The following is a 27,189-nucleotide window of genomic DNA, read 5'->3' as shown; positions in this document are numbered from 1 at the left end:
CAAGTGGAGGAAAGAGCACAGATTTTGAACCCAGCAGGCTTGGCCTTGAATCCCAGCTCCTGGTGACTTCTGATAATTAATGTAGCACCTTCTCAATCTCCTCACGTGTAAAATAGGAATAACGCCCATTCAAGTGACTGCTTGTGAGGATCCTGTGAGATTCCACGTGAAAAGGACCAGCCCATCTAGGTGCTTAGCAGCTGTGATGTGCCTAACCCGGTACCTTCAAGATCTGCCATCTGACACAGTCACCCCACCCAATAATCTAAACTATAAATCAACAGGGCAATTCAGTCCTCTGAAATGCCTCCAACCTCTGTTGTTTGCTCCACATCTCACATGATCAGTACTTGTGCTTAACTAGCAAATCCGTTAGCAGGTACCTGTGAGGACATAGAGGCTGTGGAGAGTGCGGAAGGTGAGAGTGAGGGTAGGACACAGGACCTGGTTTCACCAGTCAGAAGCACTGTGGGGCTGCTACCTGAAGGCATATTTGGATTTGGACAAAGCCAGCAGCCGATGGCCCTGAGCCAGGCTGCTGTCTGTCACATGCAGTCAGGTGGCTTTCTGCACACAGGCCAGTAACACGCACACAGGATATCAACAACTACCGTTTAGTGAACATGTATGATGCTCATACATGCCCTAGGCTACCTACTTCATGTATTTACCTCTGAATCCTCAATCTTACCCAGATGAAAACTAAGGTGAATTTATCTAAGTCTTTGCAGCTGACCCAGAGCTAATTCCCTGTGTTTACTGCATTCACAGTCCAGCTTCTTGTGGTCCTGGTAACCATGACACTTCAGAAATCAACACCTGCATTCTGGCCTTTACATAAACTCTTTTGTGTGACTTGGCTGTGCGTTTGATGGGAGCATGCATGCACACACACACACACACACACACACACACACACACACACAGTATGCCATGGTGGACAGAGCACTGGGGCTGGAATCGGAGGGAATGGGCCAGCTCCTCCTTTAATAGTCATGTGGCCTTGGAGCCCGGCTTCCCCACCTCCCCAGGTCAAGAGCACAGGGACCGCCTACCTTGTGCAGTTGTTGTGAAGGTCAGATGAGCTAAGTGTGTGCAAACATGCTTTATCACTTGAAAAGTTCCTCACAAGCTTAAAAGGGGCATTACTTTTCTTATATCCTCTCTCCCGCCCCGTAACCTCCTTAAAAGGTGGGATAAGGCTCCCACTCACTGCATCTGGTGAGCCCTTGACTCGTGTATATTTTTTCCTGTTTTTACATTGGAACCCTTTTATCTTCAACCACCGCCACCACTACCCCCTCTCCCACAAAGGGCCTCCTGGGCACAGGCCTACGCTTCCTAAATGCCCACGAAAGCCATTTCTAGCCACTTGCCTCACAAATGGGTGCCAGCACCTTGACGAAAGCGGTTCTGGAAAATGAAGGCAACCTCATCTCAGCAAATGCCAGAAGACCCCTGATATAGAGCACAGTTCCCAATCTGCACTCCAACACAGCTGTCAGCCCATCAGGAACACCACACACACACACACACATGCACACACACACTCAGCATAACTGGGAGGCAGGCAGAAAGCAGAGATTAGCCTGTCAGACCAGCCGCCTCCTCCCCATCCTCAGGACCCAAAAGTGCTGATTCCTTTGGCCGAGCCTGCGCCATGTCCAATTACGCCCAGGCTCCTCTGCCAAACGGTTCCAGCTGTGCGCTGGCAGGGCTTCCCGGAGCAGAGCGAGCACGAGGTCTGCAGCTGGGCCTGCTTAGCTCTTCATCTGGCCCCTTCAGTCCTCCAGCCCAGGTGTGATGGACAGAGCACTGGGCCAGGAGTCGGGAGACCTGGGTTCAAGCCCCTGCATCCCCCTTTCTGACTGTGACTTGGTAGGCAAGTCACTTAGCTCCTTAGTCTCAGGAACAATGATAGGGTGGGATTGCAGGCCTCGGTGATCTCTTCCAGCTTCGTTTGTGATTAATAGCCCAAACTCTAGAGCACATGTGTCAAACACAAGGCCCGCGGGCCAAATCCGTCCCGCCAGGCCTTGCAATGTGGCCCGCACCGTGCTGTCATCACTGCACTCCGCTGCGTTTCCATCACAATGACAGTTTATGACTGTTCAGTAAACCATTCAGCCCGGGATTTAGGCTGGATTTTAGATTTTGGTCCCTTCTCTGATTGAGTTCGACACCCCTACTCTAGAGCCAAGTTAGAAATGAGATACTTAAAGGAGCCGCAGTCACCTCATGTAGCTGAGCCTACATTTCCCCACCTGTAAAATTAGGAGGTCGAGCTAGAGCAATGGGTCTAGGTTGCAGGCATGCATTAAAAGCACTAAGGGGAAAGGGGAGCTTTTAAGTCAGAATCCCTGAGGTGGGGCCCAGGCAGTATTCATTTTAAAAGCTCTCCAGGTCCCTACCCTGTTTGACCCGGTGGACACAGTGTCAGCCCACAGACTGAAGGTTTGATTCTGATCAAGGGCACATACCTAGGTCGCAGGCTCAATCTTTGGCCCTGGTCAGGGCATGTGGAGGAGGCAACCAATCGTGTCTCAGTGTCTCTCCCCTTTCCTTCCTTCCACTCTCTCTAAAAATCAATGGGAAAATATCCTCAGGTGAGGAATAGCAAAAAAATAAATAAATGAAACTCCCCAGGATCCTCATGAGCAGCCAGGGCTGAGATCCACTGAGCTGGGTGGTGGCTGAAGTATCTCCAGGCATGGATATTCTGTGACTTTTAGGGAGCTGATACCCTGCAGCCCATGTTTTCCAGGCCATCCCAGAGTAGGTCCAACTCAGTCCTCAGTAAGACAAGCTGGTGCACCCCATGAGTTCCCTCCTGTCTCATTTACAGGGTAGTGGAGGAGGGACAGTAGAGGGTAGTGGGAGGAGTCTCACGTGTGCTCTCCCCCCCCCCCCCAATTTCCTTTTGAAACCCTTATCACTGTCCAGAAGTCCCCTCTCTCCCAAGTGGCTCACTCATCCTGCCAGTCATGGATTATATGGGAAAAAGCATCAGACCAAAGGTAGGTGGTCCTTTGGATGAGCATCTGACCCATGGGGCCTGGCTCAAAAGATGAGCAGGGCCAGATGGCACCCTTTGCAGGAATATAGGAAAAGCTATATGGGAAAAAATGTTCCAGTTGGGAAGGGGAAAAGCAAAAGGATGCAATGGTTCAGACCTCATAGTCGGGTCATGGTAGATCAAAGGCAAATACCAGCTATGAAGGAACCAAAGAGTAGGAAGGAAATGAATGGATGGATCTGTGGAGAGAGGAGCCCAGCACAGGTGGGAGAGAACGAGGGGAAAACAGGCAGAGCAGTGACAGTTCCTAGAGCTGCCTCGGTTCATGGTAGCCTTCCACTCCAGCGCCTGTCCACAAATTTACAATTAGCTCTCTTTCATCAAAAGTAACTTAAGGGAACTTCTGCCTTAGGTCACCAGAAGAGCCAAACTGAAAAGGCTGTGAAACTAGATGGGTCTGATCCCTTTGCTAACCGGGTGGGCGGGGCTAACATTAAAGTAGGGCATCTCAAACTGAACATGCATTAAAATCCCCTGAAGGGCTTGTGAAAACACAGATTCAGCAAGTCTGAGGTGGAGCCAGAGGACTGACATATCCAGCAAGTTCTCCGTGATGCTGATGCTGCTGGTGCACACATACTTAGAGAAAGCCATTAGATTAAAGGCTGGTGAAAAGTTGTTCACTGAAAAATGAAGAGAGCCCAGGTGGCGTGGCTCAGTGATTAAGGTCAACCTATGAACCAGGAGGTCCCAGTCAGGGCACATGCCCAAGTTGCAGGCTCAAACTCCAGTAGGAGGCATGCAAGAAGCAGCCAATCAATGACTCTCTGTCATCATTGATGTTTCTATCTCTCTCCCTTCCTCTCTGAAATCAATAAAAAATATATATATTTAAAAAAATAAATAAATAGAGCCCATCTGACGTAAGCAGGAGTAGAAACTTCAGGCCTCACCGTGCATGAGTAGAAACAGCGGTGGGTCATAAGATAGAGACCTGCTCCCAATTTTATCAGGGTGACCTTCAGTCAATCCTGCCCCCTTTCTGGGCCTCAATTTTCTCATCTATAAAATGAGAGGGTTTTCCTAGGTGAACTCAGGAGCTCCTTCCAACTCTTACAGTCTGTAATTTTTGAGCAGATTAGATAACTGTGCTTTAAATTTGCCTCTAAGGTTTCTGACATTTAAGGGAGGGAAATTCAGAAGTAGATGAAGACATGTACTTTTCGTTTTCTGCCAAGAATAAGCTTGCAGGCTTATCTGCAGAAGTGTCACTTTTGCTGAGAACTCTGACTCACACCTGGGCACCTGCCCAGGCAGATCAGCTGGGCAGTCCAGGGTCTGTCACGGACTGCTCGGAGCCATGGCGTGGGAACTGATGCTGGAATGTATCTGAGGAAGATGGCATGAAGAGTCCTTCCAAAGTGTGAGGTTGTTTGGCCCTTTGACCCCAGTGTTACCTTGCCAGGTGGAGTAAATTAAATTGTGTCTGGACCCCACATAACTGAAACACTTTGGGACAGAAAGATGGAGGCAAAAAGAGATCACTTATTTTTGTGGCTGAATTACATGGGTTTCAATCACTGAAGGAATTGGTTTATTCTTTTTTAGAGGAAGTTTTGAGATTGACATTTTTGTATTTTCCGGTGTATAAGACGACCCTCTAATTTTACAGTTAAAACATAGGTTTAGGCCTATATTCACTGTATAAGACTACCCTCCACTTCAAAGAAAAGACTTACTTTGCCATCAAGATCTGCAAGTAATTTTTGTGCAATTTTGGTCTTTTGCCCCCGATTTTCGGTTGACTTTTTTTTCAGTTCAAAACTCGTCTTATACGCCGGAAAATAAGGTACCAAAAAAAAACAAACAAACAAAAAAAACCACCCATAAGTGAGTTTGTATTAAATACATGTGCCCTGCCTGGGACTTGAGCTTCCAGCAGGAGCAGCTTGCTGTGTGGGGCGGTCCAAGGATACCCTCACCATCCATGCGTTTGGAGGCTGAGAGTAAAGGAGAGAATGGTTGAGCAGCCCCACACAGAGGAAAGGATTATCTTTTCCTGCTCTGGTTATTGAATAACTAGACTCCACTGTTCTGGGTTTGACTTCCTTTAGCCAAAAGCAGATTTTTCTGAGAATTTAAGCAAAATGATTGTTTCTTTTTTATCTGACTCTGTCCTTTCCCTCCTTTGTCCCTGGCAATCCCCGTCATGGTGATCAAAGGAATCGGTGTGGGAGAATTTCCTTACTGAGAAGAAAATACATCCATACAGGAAGGAGTTGGGTAGACCTGTCCTCAAATAACCTCGCTCTCCCGTTAACCTGTATAGTGCTAGAAAGCTTGTGTTTGCTCACACTAAGCTTAGTCCAGAAAGAGTTGCTTCTTAAGAGATGCTGCAAACAGTGCAAATGTTTTTGAAAGGTTCTGGACTAGAGTAAGAATAAAGGATCGTTGTTGTGGAATTTCTTTAAAAAAAAAAAAAAAAAAAGCAAAGACCGTATTGTCAAAAAAAGAACCCTACCCTCTGGTCAACCCCTAAATTCCATTATTACATTCATGTCCTTGTGTTATTCCATTGCACCTATAGGAATCCCTTCAAATTACTGGACGGGTAGCATTGCAAACTTTATGCATGAACTGATTTCTTAGGGACTCATCTTAAACCAGCATTTCCTGAGACCATAGGGATTGGGGCTTAGGAAGGATAGGCTTTTTGTGTGAACGAATGAGGGATGAGAGGAATAGATCACAAAGATCCTGTCTTGGGTACTTGCGATGGAAAGAAGCACAGGTAGGGCCTCCAATGTGGTGTCCACATTGTGTCCAGAAGGTGACTAGAGGGGAGCAAGTGGAAAAGCTAAAAGGAAAAAAGGAAATGTGAGTGGTGGAAGATGGACTTCTCCAACTTCTCATGGTTTATCATAAGTGGTCCTCTCTGGATCACAGGCTTCAGAGGGGACATAAACTATCTCACTCTCCCCTGGATCTCCCATGGTGCTAAGCACAGAACCTGCAGGCTTCTACTAGAAGGAGCACTTCAAGACTGTCCACTGACGACGTCCAACAAGCACTGACTAAGCACCATCTTTATGCTGGGCCCCCATCAGTGCATGAGAGATCCAAATGGCATCGTTTATTCGTGCTGCTTGTTCTTGAGGAATTTCCAGCCCAACTGAGGTGAAGAGCAGCGAGGAGGTGCCATAAGCCAGTCAGTAAAGTGCGGTGTGCGTCGTCTAGTTTACTTTGAAACGATTGAGGTAATTCAATACGGCAAGAAATCTCTCTGCTGAATTGTTGGTTCTTGATCAAAATCTTGAGAGAAAGACTCTGAATTGCATTGGGAAGGTGGCCCAGCACAGTCCCTGGCATAAAGTCTTATCGGATGGGTTCCAAGCGGGAGGGACTGCATGAGCCAAACGTGTGGGTGGAACAAGCCAGGAATCACAGGCTCTCAGCCCTGGGGATGTAGAAGACAATGCGAGTTGCCCCTTCCTTCTTTTTAATAAAATCCCAGGTTTGTGTGGTTTTTTGTGGGGGTTTTTTGTTTGTTTGTTTTTTTTTCCAGTTATCTTTCTTTCCCTAAATGGCCATCTGCTTGAGGAAGACTTGGCCCTTCCCAGCACTAAGCAGTCGATACTAATAAATCCCAGCCATTATAGTGTCCCCCCTGCAAGTGACAATTCTGGCCATGGAGATGTGAGGGTGATTTGCCAGAAGACTTCTGGGAAGGTTTTTCTTACCACAAGAGAACTTCTCTCCCAGCGTTTTCCTGTCTGCCTGGGACGCTGGAACGGGGATGCTCTCCTGCAGTCGTGAGGGAAACAGCCCTGGGAACAGGCCTGTGATGCCAAGGATGGTCGTGCTGGGAGCCGGCATCCTTGGTGACATTGTTGACCCACTAAATAAACAATTCCTGGAGCCACCTGCCCCTGGACTTCTTGTTTTCTGAAGTGAATTTCCTCTTTCCGGCCAGTTGAGTCACAATTTTCTGTCACCTACAGCTGAAAGCAATTCCCTTTCCTGACTCACTGTGCCCTATAACAATAGCAAACATTTATTTATTCAGAGCTTCCAGCGCGCCAGGCTGTCTTTAGGTGCTTGCCTCTCTTAGGCCCCTCAGCCAGCAGCTCTTGTAATAGGCACTACTCCAGGCCCTTTTCATGAAGAGGAAGCTGAGGTTAAAGTAGCCTGAGGTTAAAATAACTTGTGGCATGATAGAGCCGCAAGTCAAAACCAGGCTCCATAGCACCCACCTCGTTGCTGCCTGTCGTGTCCCTCCTGGTCTGGATAGAGGACTCAGCACCGGCCAGCCCCGGGCATGTGTAGGGTGTGTGAGGAGATCACTCTGCTGGGTGGGAAGGGAAGGCTGATGAGACGGAGTGAGGCGTTCGGCTTACATTAGTCAGGGGTCATGGCTCACTTTTAAGAGGGGGTTGTCTCGAAGCATTTCTTAAAGAGGATAATTCTTAGAAGCCTGAAGAGGAGAACTCACTGGAACCCGCTGTATTAAATGAAGCACCAGGAGGGAAGAGCCTGACTGGTGTGGAGGTGAAGGGTGCAAACGCAGGGTGCTGACAAAGAGGGGTAGGCAGCACACTGACACTGCTGGGATGTGATGGTGAAAGTGAGAGGCAGAATTGTGAGATTTGAACTGTGTCGTGGGGTGATGACAGTGATTGAACACTGAGCTTGGACTCCAGAAATGGATTATAATAACTAGGACCACTTCCGGTCATTGAGTGGCCAGTACCATGACAGTCATGTTACCTTTAGTATCTTTGAGAAATCGGAATGTGTCATTGTCCCCATGTCACAGGGAGAAAGCGGTTCAGGGTGACAGGAGACTTGCCTGGAGCCGAGTGGCAGGTTCAAACCCAAGTCTGTCCTCCTCCAAGGCCTCTCCTTCCTTCCACATTGGAACTCCCTCCTGTCCTGCAGTGCTAAAACTCAGCTTCGTTTCTGAGTCATGTGTCCACAGATACATCCTCCAAAGCTGCAACAACAAAGCAAGCACGGTCCTTAGTGAAAGTAGCAACAGATACCAGCCAGTCCCCTGCGCCTCAGCCTCAGCTGCAGTCCCCCGCGGGCAGACAGGGTGAGGTGGGGCTGGGATTTGCAGTGCCATGTGGAGGTGCCCGGTTAGAGTCTCAGGAAGAGAGCCAGGGCTTGCCCTTGGCAGATCCTTCACACCTGCACAGACAAAGCTCTTAGGCATGTAGCAATGACATGCCAAGCACTTCGTGGCTCCTGCTCCCATGATACGCCCTTGATTTGATGTCTGGATATTGAATGTCCTCTAATTTTAAAAGCACCCTGCACGGCCAACACAGATGTTACCTGTATGGTATGCCCCCTACAGCCCACTACCCAAAACTCCCAGACAGCTTCCCACATTGGGCTCCAGGGCAGGCTGAGGCCTTTCCCACCTTAGAGAAGTTGGAAAACATCCACAGGGTCTCTTAGGTGGGACCCTGCCTGTAAAGAGATGGAATTGATTAGCTCTTAAGAGACGCTCATGCTTTGCATTTCTGTAGGTGTTGTGCCTCCCTTTGCAGCTTACAATGACAGGATCGTGGAGCTGTAAATCAACCAGCTCAAACTGAGGCCTCGAGGGGATCCGACACCCTCTACACCAGGGTACAGGCCAGTGGAAATGGTAGGTCTAGAACTCAGACCTTCTGCTCTTGACTCTTCCACAGGACAGAGAGACAGGTGTTCTCCTGCCATTTTAATCTAACTTAATTCATCATTATTGCTTGCATTTATTTATATTGCACTTTAAAGTTTTAGAGTGAATTCAAATGCAAACCCACCAACCGGCTCTGTGAAACACACAGGGCAGCACCTTTCGCCTGAGGAAATGACTCCCTGAGGCTGTACAATGGGTAAGAATTAGAATGGGACCTAGAGTTTGGAGCTTTTTATTTGCCATCCAGAACAATCTTGCCACTGCTGGACTGAGAATCTCTGATGGGCAGGAACCATATTTGCTCAGCTCACTGTTGGATACCTAGCACCCAGCACAGAGCCTGGCATATGTATGGTTCTTATGAGATGGGTGGAAGGAAGATGGATGGAAGGATTGGTAGATAGAAGAATAGGATCAATGGATAGGAGAAACTTGGAGACTTATTTTCCTGATGACTTCTAATAGAATCTTAGAGGCATGAGCATCTATCATTAATGGCTACTTACTTAAAGACTAAGAGCTTTAACTCTGTAACTTTGTTTAAAACGCATAACCTTAAAATTTTCAAATGGTAATGTAAAAGTGGTTTGATTCCTTTAAGAATCTTCAGCAGGAAGACTTGATAGGACCTGGAACACAATAGGCACTTAAAATATGTTACTGGAATGTGATTGTATTTAAAAGCTAGCCTAGAGAATAAAAGTAATTGCAAAGTGTTTCCACATTACTGCAACGATTAAAGAATTTATTATTTGCAAAATAACTTTATCCCCAATTCTAGTCCTGTCAGTTGGGAAGAACCCAATAGCTGGAGTGGAGTGAAATCATGACCTGCATTTCCAGAACCCTTGCTTCCAGGGGATTAAGAACAATGTTGAGTCCTCATCACAATAAGATTCAATAGGTTGCTTTTGCCTGCTGGAGCAGGATGGACCCTGTGTGAGCCACTTGGTGCTTCTCATGTGTAGCCAATGGGAGGGACATAGATGTGAAGTAGCCATGGTAATCTTTTTACTGATTGAAAGAATAAATGAAGCTAGAATGAACCTCCTTGAATCATATGGGGAGGTGTGAGGGTAACCAATAGTGAGGAACAGAGAAATTCTCTCTCTGGACAAAGATGGTACAGGATATTTGGATTCAAATAATAGTCTAACAAAATCAGGTAAGGCTCTGCATAGAATAATTAAGATAAATAGGTAATGAAATTATTCTGATGATCAAATTGGGAGGTCAGTGGTTGAGGGTAAACCTCTACCTAGGCCAGTGGTTTTTAACTTTCCTAAGAGTATACTTATTAAAAAGCACTAACTCCAGTTCCCTTTCCCAAGATTTGGATTCATTGGGTCAGGAGTGGGGCCTAAGATTCTTCATTTTAAAACTACCCACAACTTATTTTCCCGTGGGAAGTTTATGAACTACTCTGGTCGCGCATGGACCATATTTTCATAAACTCTACTCCAGTAAGCACAGAGCATCAGAAATCAAACTCAAGCTGGAGCTGACTCAACTATTCTCATTAATGGAAAAACTTAGGGGAAATAAAGGCCGTCTTCTACTGAGTCCTAGTTTAAAAAGAAAAATAAATAAACAGAGTTTAATTAGTTAGAGATTGATAACAGTTGAGTTTCCAAAACATGTTACTTTAGTTCATGCATTGTTACTTTCTTTTCATCTCACATTATACCAAATGCCTTACTAATTGGCAGAAGCCAGCAGTCATTCGCTTTGCTTGCTGGCCTTTCTCCACTTACCCACAAACTCCTACTTTCCTCTTGAAATCCAACCTAAAGGTCTCATCTCGTGCCAGCTCCTCAGTCTCTGTCCTCCCTCCCCTACGTGCAGAGTATTTTGCTCCCTTGTCAATGTCTATCCTCAGTGCTCTTGGCTAATACTCGGATAGAATCTACTGCATAATAATCCAGTAGTTACACGCTGCTCTATTGGACTGGAAGCTTATCAGACAGTGTGTCTTTTTATCGTTGTATCTTTGTCCTTTCCCCTTCTTTCTTCTTTATTATTATTATTTCTTTGTTGTTGTTAATCCTCACCTGAGGATATTTTTCCAATTGATTTTTAGAAAGAGTAGAAGTGGGGAGAGACAGAGAGAGAAATATCAATGTGAGAGAGACACATTGATTGGTTGCCTTCTGTACACACCCCAACCAGGTACGTGCCCTTGACTGTAATCAAAGAAGCTCATAGAAAAGAAATACCAGACTTGCTATGTTTCTCAGCATAACAATAAAAATTTTTCATGGTAGCATCCAAATTATGTCAGTCTCCTGAACAGATCAAGTCAACTTATTTTTTAGCTTTACTCATCACATTCTAATGGCGAGTCTGGGACATAAAGGATTCTTTTTGGTAGTTTAATTGGAAAAAAAGCTTTCATTTATTGAGCACTCACTAAATGTGCCAGGAATCCTATTAATTGCCTTCCACTCATTATCTCTTGTCACATACAACTTCATTAGGAACGTTTTACTATTCCTATCTTATAGATGAGGACACTGATGTTTAAATGTAGTCATTTGCCCAGGTCACTCAGCTACTAACCAGGAGACCTGAGGTCTGAGTCTCAGTGTGTCTGAGCCCCTGCTCTGGAGCTTCACAATCACACCAGTATTTTTAATTGAGTGGGTCCATGGGGACTTATTTCTGACCAGAGAAGCACACATCTTTCCCAGTCACTTCAAAGCAAATACTCTCTTAGCCTTGAACAGTCTTGATCTTGATTCTTCTCAGATTTCTCCCTTTAAAGAGACATATGGCTTAGACCTAAACCCAGTCAAAATGACTAAGTCACATGTGCCCCAAACCCTTTGCTCAATTACACCTACTGAGTGGCCCTTTCAGACCTTTGGTTCTAGGCACCTCGCTGTCTCTTTCTTACTTTTGCTGCCAGGGACCAGGGTCCCTAAAGTTTGCACACATGTTTTCCCAGTGAACTTTCGTCCTTCTGAACACTGCATTCTGTTCTCCTTTATTAAATTCCAGCTTTCGTGACTAATAGGCAGTGATAAGCTCCAGAAATGTTTATATGATAAATTAAAGTGGGCAGAGCTTTCCGCTTACAAATTGCTTCAAGATAGGACTCAGAGGCCTGCGTGACAAGCTGTATCATAAACGTTAGCATAAAATGCATGCAAGCGTCTACCATTTCAGCTTGGCCTTGGCGTAGGGGTCTGTTGTTTCAGGGACTCTTGATCCGGTTCTGAGCTTCAGCCCATTTCTCAAAACCGAGGCTGTGAGAATTATGAGTCAGTGGGGAAAAGTAGGTGTGACTTCTTCTCAAACCTGTTTTGGAAAAACAAACAGGATGTGTTTCTCTCTCTATCTCGCATGTACCTATAAACAAGCCACGTGGTGGCTGGGCCTCTGAGCCAGGGGTGTAGCGACTTCAGACTGTCAGGTTTGATGATTATTTCCTTTGGGTGTTTCAGAAGTTCCTGTTAGAACAGAGCCACGCTCCAAAATCCTTATTGCCCAGAGACCCAGATTAACAAGAGGCGCTCTAGACAGCAGGAAGGTGTTTGTTTATTTTACAAAGTGGAGGCATGTGTGGGTCTGGGCCGCGTTCACAGCCATAAAAGAACGTGAAGGGTGTTAAGTGTGACTTCTCGGAGAACAGGGGGCCGAAAGCCTCGGTGATTATTATTTTTGGAGGAGTAAATATTTCAGTAGAAAAAGAAACTCCTTTTGTACCAGCTCTCTCGGAGTTTTCTTGGCACGTTTTAGTATGTTCAAGTAACAGCTGAAACCCTGTGCTAATGGGAAGCATGTGGGAGTTGCAAAATTAGAAATTGCAGATTCTAGAGCGATTTGCTGTTTGGACAGGGGTGTCAGTTTCAGCTGAAATTTCCCTCTATGGAGTCTTTTTTTCTTTTCTTGTGATTGTAGATTGTTCAGTCAGCTAGTGATGTGATGGAGATACAGGGTACCCTTGGTCAGCCTTTCCACATAGGCACGCTTTTTTCACGAAAACTGCACTTTCTTCTTCAGCCATTTGTACGCCTTGTCTAGATTCTTACCCAAGGAGAACATATGGAATTTGACTCCAACAATTTTCTCCTGCCAAAAAGTATCTCATAGTCAAAGACACTAAAACAATATAAGAGATTCACAAATTCCATGAAGAAAAAAAATACTAAAGACAATTGGAAACTTATTCCAGTTTTCCTCTATGTTAATGGAAGCCTGTCTTCTAAAGGGATTCGTGTTTTACAAACATCTCCTAAAACATCCACAAGAGAAACAGGTGGACACTGGCTTCTGACCTGCCGCCTACACTACTTTTGTCACTTCCCATCTCATTGGCATTGCTTCATCTCACCAAGACTTAGTACTCTCAGGTATAAGTGAGAAGGATCCTTGCCTCCCAGACACATGGTGATGAGTGAATGGTGTAGCATTTGCAAATTTTCCCAATGGGAGCTGTTAGTCTGTTTGGGCTGCTATAACGAAATACTGCAGACTAGATGGCTTATAAACAACAGAAATTTATTTCTCACAGTTCTGGAGGCTGGAAGTCTGAGGTTAGGGCACTGGCATAGTTGGGTGAGGGCTCTCTTCTGGATGGAAGACTTCTTGCTGCATCTTCACATGACAGAAAGAGCTATTATATATGGGCACTAATCCCATTTATAAGGGCCCCACCCTCATGACCTAATTACTTCCCAAAGGCCCTACGGCTAAATACTATCATACTGGGCATTCAGATTTATTTAGAAGGAGCTAAATAAATGTTAGCATCTTCCTTACTTTTTATATATGACAACTGAGATATCAATGACATGACTTAACCTGAGGTCAAAGATTAGGCCCTCAAGGAGTCAAGACCAGGCCTGAGGTCTGTGGCTCACACCTGGAAGGCTCCATTCCTTGTCTGGGTTCAATACCAGTTCTGCAGAGTTTGGCTCAGAGTGGTATTAGACTGTTCCAAAAAGTCATGGAGAGCAGAAGACTATAAGTGATAGGAGCCACTTCACAGATGCTTTGTGTCATTAGGATTAAATGTAGGATTAAAATTAATGACCACACAGGGAAATGATGCCACCAAAAAGATGAATTTGACTTTCCATGTAGCCATCCAATACATGTTTACAGGATAGAATTTAATGGAGTGACCCAGAAGATCATAGAGTTTTTCAGAGTAAAAAGGAAAACAAATAATTTTGTCAAGATAGAGGTGAACCCGAATATGCAGTCACCTTACCTGTGAACCATGGCCTGAAATTCTGTGTCTCATGGAGGGAATCTAGCATCCATTCCAGTGACAAACATTTCTTAGGTTCCAACTTAAGATATATGGGAGGTGTCTTGGTGATTGACATTGTATTATTTTATTTAATGATCATACCAACTTAGTGAGATGGATTTAATCATTAAATTAATTTTAAAGCTCCACTTTAATATTAAGCAACCGAGACTCAGTGAGGTTAAATAATTTGCCATGGTTGCACAGTAAATAAGGGTTGGATCTGAGATTTGAACCCAGGTCTGTCTAACTCTAGATTCATGCTCTTGCAGCTATTCCACAGATACCTATGGGTCTTGCTAGAATTATATCACAGAATCATAGATTTTAAGGTTATCTGTCTGTATTTTTCTGATGAGGAAACAGGCTCAGAGAGGTCTGATAACTTCCCCAAATCACAAAGCGATGTATAATATGGTAAAACTTCTACTACCGTGGCCTAACTGCTCTATTCCCACATTCAGGGAAGGAGAGGAAAGAATAGACCATTTATTCAGAAATCTTTTTCTGAAGTGGAGATAAGGTTTACAGGGTTGTATCAGGGAATCCAGGGAAATCAATGGAAGTAGAGGATAAGGTCACTGCCCATCTGATGCTTCAAGTCTACTTGGGGGAAACCATCCCACAGCAGCAAGAGGGAGGGAAGGAAGGAAGGGAGGGTCCAAAAGCCCTAGAATAGGCATTTCAGACCCAGCTTGTGCTCTCCTGCTCTGCCATTTATCCATCCTGGGCCTGCTTGTTCTGTGGTTCTCCCGTCTTCCAATAATGTCTCTGTTATGCCCAACTGTGTGTATCTTTCCCTGCTCTGCCTAGACCAGAAAACCATACTGGATCAGAGGGAAAGTCTTGGTCATTCTGTTTCCCATGTGCCCAGCACAGTGCCTGCCACAAAGCAGGGTACAAGAAGCCTGTGCAGGCCGCAGGGCAGTTGTTCACCTCGAACATGAGAAATCCAGGCCACCCAGCCCACTCAGAGGTCCACCCATACTCACATGGACAGACATCACTGTCGACACCATTACACTCCAAAGCCAGGAGAACACCTCAGCACCAATTATGTGGGAGGGTCAGAAGGAAAGGGGTCTCCAAGGGGGGCAGGGAGGGGCACATGCTCATTCTTTTGTAACATCGCACCTCAGAGGGAGACAGAGTGGGAACTGGATGGGCTGTCCGAGGTCCAGGAAATTAACTGTAGTTATTCAGTGAGTTCAAGTAATCAAAGGTTCCTCAAGACAGAAAGCAATAGCGAAGGACGGCGAGCCACCTGCCACTCACACGTTCCCCACTTTAGTCACATTCTCTCGAGGACTTTTCAGAGAACCAGAGAAGAAGGTGATTTTTTAAGCTCCTCCAAGGCCTGGACAGTTAGTTACCTGTCTTCAGCCTGGCTCTGCCTCGCCAGGTGCCAGCTGTGGAGGCCCTGGGACTTCTCACACCTACTCTCTCCTGCAGTGCTATCTAATCAGGGCTTTAAAAATAGCCTCTTGCAGGTTTTCAGAGGACAGGTTCCCTTTCTGCCAAAAATGTGTGGAATGGTGGTTTCGCGGCCACAATGAGTCTTTGTTTCAGAGTTGAAAGTGCACGTCTCTCCCCCTGCACCCGGCCTCGGTGGCTTGCCTAATGTCACTGACCCTGTTTTAATTAAGTCCTCCTTTCGGTCAGACTTGGTGCCAAGAAGCCTAAATGAATGTTGTCTGTTTGAGAGAGGGGTGTTTTTTTGTAGTTCTATTTTAGGAAACGTCTAAGGGTCACTCCTCTGCAGGCTGAGATAAGGGTTAAGAGTCCTTTTCTCAAGAAATAACATTTTCCTAAGTGAACATTATCTCTGTTTGTCTTTCTCCCCCGTGTAACTGAAGTCTAAAATTCAAGAGGATTTTTCTGGCTCCTGATGGAAACCGGAGATAGCGATGTAATTTATGGGCCTTTGTTAGATGGAGGGAATGTCACCTGCGCTTGCCCTTATGAAATTCCAACAGTCGGAGATTTCAGAAATGGACAGAGAAGGAATTGTGATTGCCACTGCCCATAGCGACTGCGCAACCGTTGGACAGCTGGTATATTAGCTTCCTGGGGCTGCTGAAACAAAACACCCCAATTGAGGGTGAACTCTGAGGCAGAGAATCCCTCCTTGCCTCTTCTAGCATCCGTTTGCCTCCTTGGTGTTCCTTGGCTTGTAGATGTGTCGCTCCAGCCTCTGCCTCCGTCACCACATGGCATCTTCTCCCTGGATGTTTCTTTCTTCCCCTCTTCTTATAATGACACCAATCATACTGGATGAGGGCCCTTCCCAATGACCTCATCTTGACTCCATTACATCTGCAAAGACCCTATTTCCAAATAGTCACAGGCACCTGGCTTAAGGATTTTAATATACCTTTTGGGGGGACACAATTCAACTCATCACAGTTGGCTTGGAATTTTTCTCTCAACCAGAAAATATATGGATACGCTATCGCTGCCTAGCCTAAGTCACCAATATGAGCTACTACTTAGGGAGCACTTACCTCATGTCAAGCACTACTCCATGTACCAGATACATATTATTTCATTCCATCCTCCCAGAAGCACCTTGAGGTAGGTATTAGTATATGCCCAGTTTATAACAGAAAAGGAAGGCCCAGGTCTGTCTCGTTTCAGCACCCATGTTCTGAACCACTTGACATAACCAATACATAGAGCAAGTGCCTGTTGTGTGCTTGGCCTTATGCTAGGCCCTGGGGTTACTGCAGAGGATAAGACAGCTTTCCTGCCCTCAAGGATCAAGTCTAGTGGGAGGAGATATGCATCAAAGACATAGTTTCCTAAGAACCAATTATTAATTCGCAATATTGTAGCTCCGTTTCCACTCAGAGGTTTCTTTCCTCTGCTGCCATGGCCTGAGAGCTGTTGTAGGAGCAATGAATGCTGAGACAAAAAGTAGTGAGAATACCCTCAAAGGAGGGCCCTCCCTCTACTTTCCTTTTTCATTGAGCCAAACCGGTTTCGGCTCTACTTTCCTTTTTCAAATATGTTTTTATTGATTTTTTTTGGGGGGGGGGGAAACATTGATGAGAGAGAAGTATCAATCATCTGCCTCCTGCATGCCCCCTACTGAGGAATCAAGCCTGCAATCCAGGCATGTGCCCTGCCTGGGAATCGAGCTAGCAACCTCTCAGTGCATGGGATGACACTCAACCACTGAGCCACACCACCCAGGGCCCTCCCCTCTGCTTTAACCAGAGTTTCAGTGTTTTGTTTTATATATATATGGCATCTCGGGAAGATTTTGTTGAACACAGTGACAAGGTTATGCTGAGAAACAAACAACCCTCAGATCTCAATGCTTAGAACAAAGGTTATTCCGTGCTTCCGCATCCTGTCCCTTGCGGGTCAGCCGGGGGAGAGGGGGGACTGTTCTCTGTGTCTTCCTCACTCTGGATTCCGGCTAAAGAAGTCGCCTTATCTGGAACTGTACAGGTTACGGTGGCAAAGAAAAAAGAAAAGATGATGAATCACACGGTGGACCTTAAATGCTTCCACCTGAAGGGTCACATCAACCTTTTCCAGGGGGAACAGCCCATAAAAAAACTTAACTTCCTGGCCAAGCGAGTTATGTGAAAGAATAGAGTAAGTGCTCAGTGTGGTGGCAGTGAGGCATGAATCTGTGCCTTCTCTCTCCTGCACTCACCCCAGAGCTCCGTGCAGGAGGGGCCGTCTCACATCCTGACCACTCCTTCTCTGCTATGATCCACGGGCCCCAATGGCTGTGCATCAGCTCAGAAAGACCTGTCTTCTGTTTCTCAAAACTCAAGTAGCAAAGTCCAAACTTGAGAAAGCCATAAATCAGTGAGAGATTTATGTCCCCAAAAAAATTCCTCTGTAGGTTCTCTTTAAACAGCAACTTCCCTGCCAAAACTGGTTTGGCTCAGTGGATAGAGTGTCGGCCGGCAGACTGAAGGGTCCCAGGTTTGATTCCGGTCAAGGACATGTACCTTGATTGCAGGCACATCCCCAGTGGGGTGTGTGCAGGAGGCAGGTGATTGACGATTCTCTCTCATAATGTTTCTAATTCTCTATCCCTCTCCCTTCTTCTCTGTACAAAATCAATAAAATATATTTTTTTAAAATTAACAGCAACCTCCCAGGTATATATACAATATAATTTTAGATATGGACATTTTATTTACTCACAACTTTTCAAGAATATACTGTGTATTATTGAAAGCAGGGCATGTATTCATTTAAGCTCTGGATGCCATAGGGTGGCAGCTTGCCATGTTCGTTATATATACTCTTTTTCTTCCATCAAGTTCTAAAACTGTTTCTCCGAAGTAAACAGGAAAAACTTAGGGGAAGTCATCAGTAGCTAAAATTATTTTTGCCTTTTTCCTGTTCCAGTCAATAGCTGTTAAGAAAGAGAGACCCCCACGAGTGCCCCTATCCCAGATGCCCATCTTCACAGCACCGGGAGCTGTGAGGGACGCTCTGTTCTAGTCACTCAGAGGAGTCCTTAGCCCTGAATGGGTTCTCTGGTTACTTTAGCTCGCTGCAGGATGCTCAGCGCTCTGGGATCCCCGGGGCAGCTTGGAGTTCACTCCAAAGCTGGAAGTGTTTCTCCGCCTCAGCGGAGCCAACCCCAGGGCTTCCTGGAGCTTCCCACCTTCCTGCTCCCTGTGTCCCAGAGCGGATAGCATCATACCAGCTGTCTGAGGCTTTGCCTCACAGGGCATCATTCATGCTGGGGGGTTGGCACCTTCTCAAGGAGAGAAGATTGAAACAGACCCAGCTGTGGACTACAGAGAGCTCCTTGACACCTAAAATGCTCCCCTGTGTATCCAGAAAGGGCTGACAGGAAAACAGATGGAGGGGCAGCCTCTCAGAGACCCTCACTGTAACACCTCCTCTCCGACGTACGGCTTTGGGCCAGATCACTTGAATATCAAGATTCCCATGTCTACTGAGCTTTTCAGGGTGCAGAGTCTTCATGAATCTGCCCTTATTGATTCTCAGAGTTGCTCCATCGTGGAGAAGGAGCCTCTGTTCCCATTTTACTGACGAGAAACTAAGACATGGAGAGTTGAAGCGTCTTGCCCCAAATCACATATCTGAAGAGGCCATGTTTCTGGGATCCAAGAGACCTGTGTTTAAATCTCACCTCTACTTCACATCTCCACCACTTAATCTCTTCTATAGAATGATGGTGATGCCCACCTGATAGTGAGGTAATGTACACAAAGGGTCCCCAAAACAGAGACACTAAGAACAGCCTCTTGGGTAGGTGGGTGGATTGGTGGATCAGTGGATGGATAGGTGAATGAATGGGTGAGTGGGTGAATGACTAAATAAATAAAAAAGTAATGTATGTAATGAATAAATATTGTCCTTTTGTGACTTACTTTCCCTCTCAGGTTGCCTTGGGTCTTACCCGCATTGAATATTAGCTCTTTCAGGGAACATGGAAAAAAATTTTAATTCCAACTCTGCATCTCCAAAGTTGCCCCCACTCAGTGACCTACATAATGGAAGATTTTCCACCAAACTTTATGACTGCCTTCCTGTTTCACATGTAACTGTCAAACAATGGCTCCTGATAAACATGCACATAGACTTGCTATGATTCTAGTTAAAATAGGAATTAATAATTAGCTACTAACATTTACTGAGCACTTATCATGAGCCAGGTACCTCACTGGGCATCTTGCCAGCATTTTGCTTGGTGGTAAGACTCCAGAACCTGCACCCTTAACCACTATACCATCTCAGCAACCATTCACCAAGCTGCCATACACCGAGTGCCAATAGACACCATAATCAACTCCTTCAATATGTATTGTCTTAGTTAAGTCTTATAACAAAGCTGTGATGTTGTTCATTTTACAAATGAGGAACTGAAGCTTTAGGAAGAAGGAATAACCTGTCCATAGCCACACAGCTAATGAAAAGCAGAGGTAGGCTTTGAGCCCAGGTCTCTGGTTGCAAATCACAGACATTTAACCCCAAGTCTGTGCTACCTTCCATCTGCCATTTCTCTAAAGCTACACATGAGTCGCTTGCAGCCTCATCACTTTCAGTGCTTTGTATTGTTGGAAATGACTGGAATTCCCACCAGTCTGAGGTCTCAGGGTGAGACTAAGGTAGGAGCACCTCTCTGAGCACCTAGAGTTCTTTCTGAAGCCATTAAGAAGGAGTGCAGAAGAATGTCAGCCTGTCTCACTGGACCAGGACCTCATGGAAACAGAGACAAGAGCCAGGAAGCAGAGATAAGACCCAGGAAGCAAAGATAAGAGCCCCCAACACAGTGTCCCCTGAGTGAAAAGTAGCTAAACCTGAAAGCAGGTTGCTTGGGGCCTTTAAGAGGTTGTCTTTCCTGATAGTATCTTCTTTCTGAGCTTGTCTAGAAGCAGTTCTGCCAGAGAATGGGCAGCTGGGCAAGAGAATCCTACTGAAACCTGTAATCCATGTGTTTATTGTCATAATCCTCATAATCTGCACATTTTACTTCCTCCCCAACATGCATCAAAGAGGCACCTGTTAGGTACATTTCACTCCCTCTAGCTTGTTTGTGGGGAACTAGATCCCCAGAGAGAGCAGGCAGTCTGGGTCAGTGGAGAGAGCACTGGACTCAGGACCTTGGGTCAGGCAGATTCTGCTGCTTATGAGCTGTGTGACGTTGGACAGATCACTTCACCTCTCTGGATTTCAATGTTCTCATTTATGAAATGAGGTCTTTGGACAAGATATCTCAAAATCCCCACCCTGGGCAATCCTTTTGGGATCTGCAATTTAGACAATAGATGGAAAAGCACTTTGAAAGGTGATTAAAATTTTAAGTACATTTCAAAAGATGTTATTTTTGCAGCATAATCTCTGCAAAGCATAAAATTAATATGCAGAAAAGAGGAAAGGGTCTTTTGAAATTTAGCAGCTCAAATTAAAGGTAAAAAAATATTTATCTTACCGAAACCGGTTTGGCTCAATGGATAGAGCGTCAGCTTGGGGACTGAAGGGTCCCAGGTTCGATTCTGGTCAAGGGCATGTACCTTGGTTGCAGGCATATCCCCAGTAGGGGGTGTGCAAGAGGCAGCTGATTGATGGTTCTCTCTCATCGATGTTTCTATCTCTCTATCTCCCTTCCTCTCTGTACTAAATCAATAAAATATTTTTTAAATATTTATCTTAAGTGTCCCTCCTCCCTCTTCTTATCTTTGACAAAAGGGGCCTATTTTGATGTATCAGATCATTTCTGTAATCACATTTTTCTTGTGTTTAGAATTAACCTCAGCGGAACTTTGTTTATAAGTAGAGCCTGGATCATACCCTTTAACCTGTGAGCTTTTTGCTAAGTGCCACTAAGCCTCTGTCTGGTAAAGGGGATGTTGAGGACCAAAGTTGTTTAGGTGAGGGACATTTCCAGATCAGGATAGTGTTGCTGGTAAGGGCTTCAGGAAGCTGGGAATGTGTCATTGGGATTAATTAGTGAGGGTAAATGACTTCCCCAGGGTCACTGGCACCCCTTCCTCCAGTTCAAAAGAGTTGGCTTCCTTGTTAGCATTGTTGTTCCTTGTGACTAGCTCAGGATGGCCTGGGGAAATGGCTCGTGGGTATTAGCACTGCAGCTGTGGAAAATAGAAACTGGAGAAAATGGGGCTCCATCAAGAGCTCTGCAGGCTGTGCCTCAGAGACGCAGCTGGTGTAGAGATAGAGAAAGTGGTTCTTTAAAAGGCTTATTAGCTCCATTGGCCATCTACCCTTCTGCTGCCACCAAGGCAGGTACCCTTATCTAAACTTCAGGAGGCTCACGTGCCTGCTTTTCTCATCCAAGGCAGTCCTTGAAGTTCATGATTACCGACACAGTGTGATTTTCCCAATTCAGATTGCCTGGAGATGATCCTTAGAAATAAGTTCCAAGAAACCAGTGCAATGCTTAGTTTTTGCCTTAACTGATACAACTGAACACCGCACAGTCATTCCCAAATGGCATGACACCCACATTGCCCCCATCAGTGTGATGGAAAGAGGCCCACAACCCCCAAGGCTAGGGCTCTGAGGATCTCCTCCTCCTGGGCCTGACCCACCTGCCTTCATGTGCTCATTTCCCCATCCTAAGCTATAGCCACAGCCCAGCTCAGCACCACCCAGCCCAACACGATGATCTCTTCAGCATGATGCTGCAGAGCACATGTGAAAGTGCCTTCCCTCCAACTTTATCCAATGCTTTCCGCCCTCATCCCTCAACCATTAGTATCATAGTTCACTTAATCACTTCGCCACTTACTCAAAAATTGGGTATTGCGCATCTATTATTGACTAATCCTGCGAATAGCAGCAGGCAGACCTTGCCCCATAAAGTTTACAGTATAATTAGTGGTAGGGGACTAGATATTGATCTAAGAGCCAGATAAATAATAAATGTAGTCAGTTTGCGTATGTAAGGGTGGGGTACTTTAAGAATATGTAACAAGGAGCTTTAGCTTAAGTCATCAGAAGAATGAGTAGGAATTAGCCAAACAAAGAGTGAGAAAGGGCAGGGTGTGCCAGGCAGAGGGAACAGAATGTGAAGTGGCCCTGGGGTAAGAAAACCAAGGCACATGGAAAAATGGGAAGCGGGCCAGGATGGCTGATGACTCTCTCTCTCATCGATGTTTCTAACTATCTCTCTCCCTTCCTTTCTGTACAAAATCAACAAAATATATTTTTTTAAAAAACAGACTGGAGACAGACAAGAGGGGCTGTCACATAGTTATGGCACTTTAAGCAAGCGATATCAGGATCTAGGACTAGGGAGGTGTTCTGGATGAAAGAAGTGTATGAATGAGGAGCTACTTAGGAAGTAGAATTGAAGGGCTTAGCAATGGGTTGTATAAAAGAGAAGAGGGTTTGGAGTTGTTAAACTATGTGTGCAGGTAATATTCACTGAGAAAGGAAATAGGCTCGGGTTGTCTTGGGTCTTTGTTTTGTCTTGTCTTTGAGTCATAATGGTGAAAGATTAGATCATGAATTTGGTTTCAGACATGTTGAGGTTGAAGTGCCTGCAAGAAGGCACAAACTACTTGCCATCCTCTGTGGCCACTCCCCCTCCCCCCCCCCTAATCCCAGGGCAGAAGATGCGGGTCCACATTCATGGTCTAAACAATAAAAGTTATGTCAAGCTAATAAATTGTTAAGTAAAATATGTCCCAGCCTCCTGCTTTTACAAATATACCTTCATGATGGTCTGGAAGACCAATTTAACTTTAGAATTCTCAGACTCCAGTGGTGTAGAAAAAATGGGCACACAGCTGGCAGCCCACCCCTCTTCCCTTCCTCAGCACCATCTCCCACTGCAAGGGACCTCACACACATGTGTCTGGACACCCCAACATACATGTCCAAGGTCACAGCCCCGGGCCTAGGGGTTCACCCACTGCAGTGTAGTTGTACTCAGAAGGAAGGACCCAGAGAAGAGCCCCACACAGTCCCTGAAAGCAGCACTAAGGCCATTTGGGCAGAGAATTCTGGGGTGCTGTGTGCCTGGTCCAGAGGAAGGATTGGGGGGGGGGGGGCAAGCCTCTGGTGAGCACAGTTCCAGTGGGCACATCTCTTGGTCCCCTGCACTCCTTGCCCTGCAGAGGGGGGAAACTGGAAGAGGACCAGAGCAGGGCCCCTTAAATATCTGGGGCTTTGGATAGAGCACCCTCTTGCCCAGCCCTATGGGCAAAGTTAAGTGACAGTGATCCAGAGTACTTGCAGTCTTTGCTATGTTCCCAGTCTGACTGCCTGGCTTCTCTGTGTGTCCGTGTTTTGTTTCTCCTAGTGGGCTGTTTATCACCATTCATGACAAGGGCCACCTTGCAACAATGCTGAACTCTTGGCCAGAAGACAATATTAAGGTATGATCCTGCTTTCTTTACTGTTGCTCTGTTGTTGGGTGAATCCTTTCAGCCTGGACCAGAGTCATTCCCGGCCACAAAATGAGCCATTGCAACACTGAAGGCAAGACACTGCTCGCCTTTCCCCGGGCCCAGACCACAGACCTGGCACAGCCCAGCACAAATGCACACAGAGCGAAGGCTTGCACTGACCAGGCACCCAGCTGAAACTGCCCTTTATTATTGCTTTAGTGTAGTATTAATATGTTATAATTATGAACAATATTAGTAGTAGCAGTAAGTTGGAAGATGTGCTCAGCATGTATGGAGTACCTAGTGAATACACAGTGCCGATTGGAAAATCAGACATAGACCCTCTTCTCAAGCAGCTAACTTTTCATGAGGAAAATGAAACAGATGCAAAAACACTAACAGGTGGATTTTATTAGAAGCAGACAAGATACACAGAGCTGGGGGTGTTCAAAGAGGCAGAGATTACTTTTAGCTTGAGGGGAATCTAAGAAGACTTCATGGGAGAGGTGATATTTGAGCGGGGTCTTGAGTTGAGGGGTAGCATTTGCACAATTAGTGAGTCATTGGGGAGAGTAGAAGGCAGGGTGGAGATGTTTTGCAACAAAAGGAAAACCTTTTGATGAACAAAACTTCGCACCTGGTTACAGACAGCAGTGGACAGAGTAACAAACATAACCTGCCACTTCTTCCTGGAATATCAATTTTACTAAAAGAAATTTATATAATAAACAGGATATAATATAGAATGCAAATTTTGTGTTAATTTAAAAAGATGAAACTTGCAGCTTTGTAGCCACCTATTGAGGGGTTCTGGCATCTAAGGTCATTGTCACTTTTACAAACAAAATGGGTGAAGCAAAAATGCAAAACATCTGCTGGCTGCTTGGTGAGGGCATTTCTGGCACAGGAGCTGGAGAGGGGCTGGAGCTGACTGAAGGAGCTCAGATTGAGCACCTCTCAGGGCCAACACTGGCACCATCCTGCCTCCCTTGGGAAGCTGGGACACTCCATGTTTTCTCGCCAGCACCTCCCTCCCTCCGACCCTGCCAGTTCCCTGGGCCACCCCACCTCTCTCCACCAGGCCCCACATACAGCTTCTCTTTGTGCTCCACCCGCTTTGGCCCTTTGGAGGACTGGTGGCATGAGTACCAGAGCAGGTAGGACAGGACCTTGGACTTCAGTCCCACCCCCATGAAGAGCTCATTTCATCCACTTTGTCTGGCTGTGATCTCACCCTGGGCCCCTCCTTCCTGCTTATCTGCTTAGACTCCAGTTACACGCAGGCCTGGGCCCTGCAGGTTTTGGTCCCAGTCCCAGAAGAAGCAAGATTCCAGGGTGTGCCCAGGGTGAATCTATAATAAGGTCTTGAGGACATTAAGGGAAGGCAACTGGTTCGATGGGAAGTTAACTCCAGCCTGCCCTACAGAGACGTGCTGCTGAGGTCTTACAAATGGTCTTTCCACCTTCTGGGCAGTCCACCATGGCGAAACCCTGGGCATAGCAGGTACTCGGTAGGTGCTTGCTGAGTTGAATGAACTCAGGTGACGGTTTTGATGAGCATCTTTCATGTGCCAGGCACTGTGCCAGGAGAGGCACAGTCTCCACCAACACACACACACGGTACCTTTGTGCCAGTGACAAGGGGTTAGAGAGTGACAACAAGACATCTCCCCTCAGCCGGTAAGAAAAAGATGCTCCTTCTTCCAGGTTGGAAAGGGAGCCCAGGTTCCAATTGCTCCTCCTGTCAGGGCACAAGTTCCAGAACTGCACCCAGGGCCCTGCTGTGAGGATGAAGAATGAGAGAAACACAGATTCTGGCCCCAAGTTCATTCACTCCAGTTCAGAAATCAAGACAAATTCAAACCAGAACCTCCACCGCTAAATATTAGTTGGCTTCAACAGACATATTTTGAGAACCTTGCAAGTTCTGAGTCTAACTACTAGAGGGACGGAGACAGCAACTGTTGTGATTTTTAGACAAAGGGAAACTGGGGCTCTGGAGTCACTTAATTACAATAAAGTCTGTATGAGACTGAAGGCCTATTTGAGTCCTCAAATAAAGAGAGACAGCCAGAGCCTCTAAGGAAAATGTAAGTTACATGAGCAGATCTGGGCCAGTGCAATTTATTCCATGGTAGTCAACAACCATTTAGTAAATATCTACTCAGTAAGCGTTCCCAGGGGGTTTGGAGATGAAGATGTCCAAGCCCACCCTCAAGGAGCTCCCAATCTAGGTGGAGAGACCTGGAAACAATTACAGTGACTGTGTCTATGCGACCTGAGAGAGGAGCCTGGGGGCAAGGAGCAGATGGCATGGCTGGCTGACCACTGGCCTTGCGGTACCCCAGAGTGGATGAGCGATGCCTGGGGGGCCCTCCTCCCCTCCATCCTTTATTTCCATCTCACTTTGGAGGAATTTCCAGGCCAGCTCCAGTAACTGTGGAAGATTCAGCTCTGCCCTTGCAATCATACCTGGGTTCCCATCTACCTTCCACATGCCTGCTGTGTGTGCGAGAACCTCTCTGGTCTTCGTTTTAGTATTGGGAGGATTAATTACAATAAAGTCTGTATGAGACTGAAGGGCATGTGAGTGGATGGTGTCATCGCTGGAGGAGGAGGAGGTGGCTTTGGCCCACATAGCAGTGCAGGGCAGAGACCAGAGGCTAAAGCACAGCCATGGAGACACCCCTTTTCCTGGGAATCACAGGCCATGGACAGGCAGCTTTCCGAATTCGGCCCCAGTAGGTTTGACTTGGCCCTCAGTGGTTTGTTTTGTTTTTTAATTTTAACCTTGGAGGCAACATTCTAAAACCAGGAGACTTCATTTAAAAAACAAAACACTTGTATTTTATTTTATTTTATTTATTTTTCCTTCTCTGGATAAGCCTCTTTCCTTATGGAGGCAACATTTTAAAACCAGGAGACTTCATTTAAAAAACAAAACACTTGTAATTTTTTTTTTCCTTCTCTGGATAAGGAACTCTGAATATTGATTGCACCTACAGTTTGACACGTAAACAAGTTAATTAAGGCTGATTGGGCTGCTCCTAGTTTATCCTAATCCCTGCCCTGCCCTATCTACCGGCCTATTACTTGTGGGTTCTTCCTCCTCACCCAGGGCTGCTCTTTCAAAGGTTCAGAATGTTCCAACCTGCAGTCTTTCTTGTTAATTGGTATGTCTTCTCCAGTTGCCTCAAAAAGAGGAGCTGAAGATTTCTCTTGCTTGTTAGGTAGGGAATCTCTGCTTATTATAATCTTTCATGGTACTTTGGATCTGACACCAATTCCGACTTCGTTATTTCATTTCATTCCCACAATCACTGTGGAGTAAAGAGTGCTTCTGAAAACCCCTGATGGGGTGGGT

General features: G+C 45.9%; 1 protein-coding gene across 4 annotated transcripts in view; it reads left to right on the top strand.

Annotated features, from left to right (window-relative positions):
• Positions 1-27,189, top strand: part of ME3 (malic enzyme 3) — a 165,470-nt gene that overhangs the window by 81,303 nt on the left and 56,978 nt on the right. For all 4 annotated transcript variants that reach the window (XM_045577575.1, XM_036427142.2, XM_045577574.1 and 1 more), the window contains one exon: positions 23,738-23,813. In XM_045577575.1, coding sequence (XP_045433531.1) covers positions 23,738-23,813 — 76 coding nt within the window. The remainder of the gene's footprint in view (positions 1-23,737; positions 23,814-27,189) is intronic.

Source organism: Pipistrellus kuhlii, unplaced genomic scaffold, assembly GCF_014108245.1.
Source record: "Pipistrellus kuhlii isolate mPipKuh1 unplaced genomic scaffold, mPipKuh1.p scaffold_m20_p_9, whole genome shotgun sequence".
Classification (NCBI taxonomy): domain Eukaryota; kingdom Metazoa; phylum Chordata; class Mammalia; order Chiroptera; family Vespertilionidae; genus Pipistrellus; species Pipistrellus kuhlii.
Note: the sequence above shows the minus strand (reverse complement) of the source record. Positions and strands in the feature narration are given on the sequence as shown.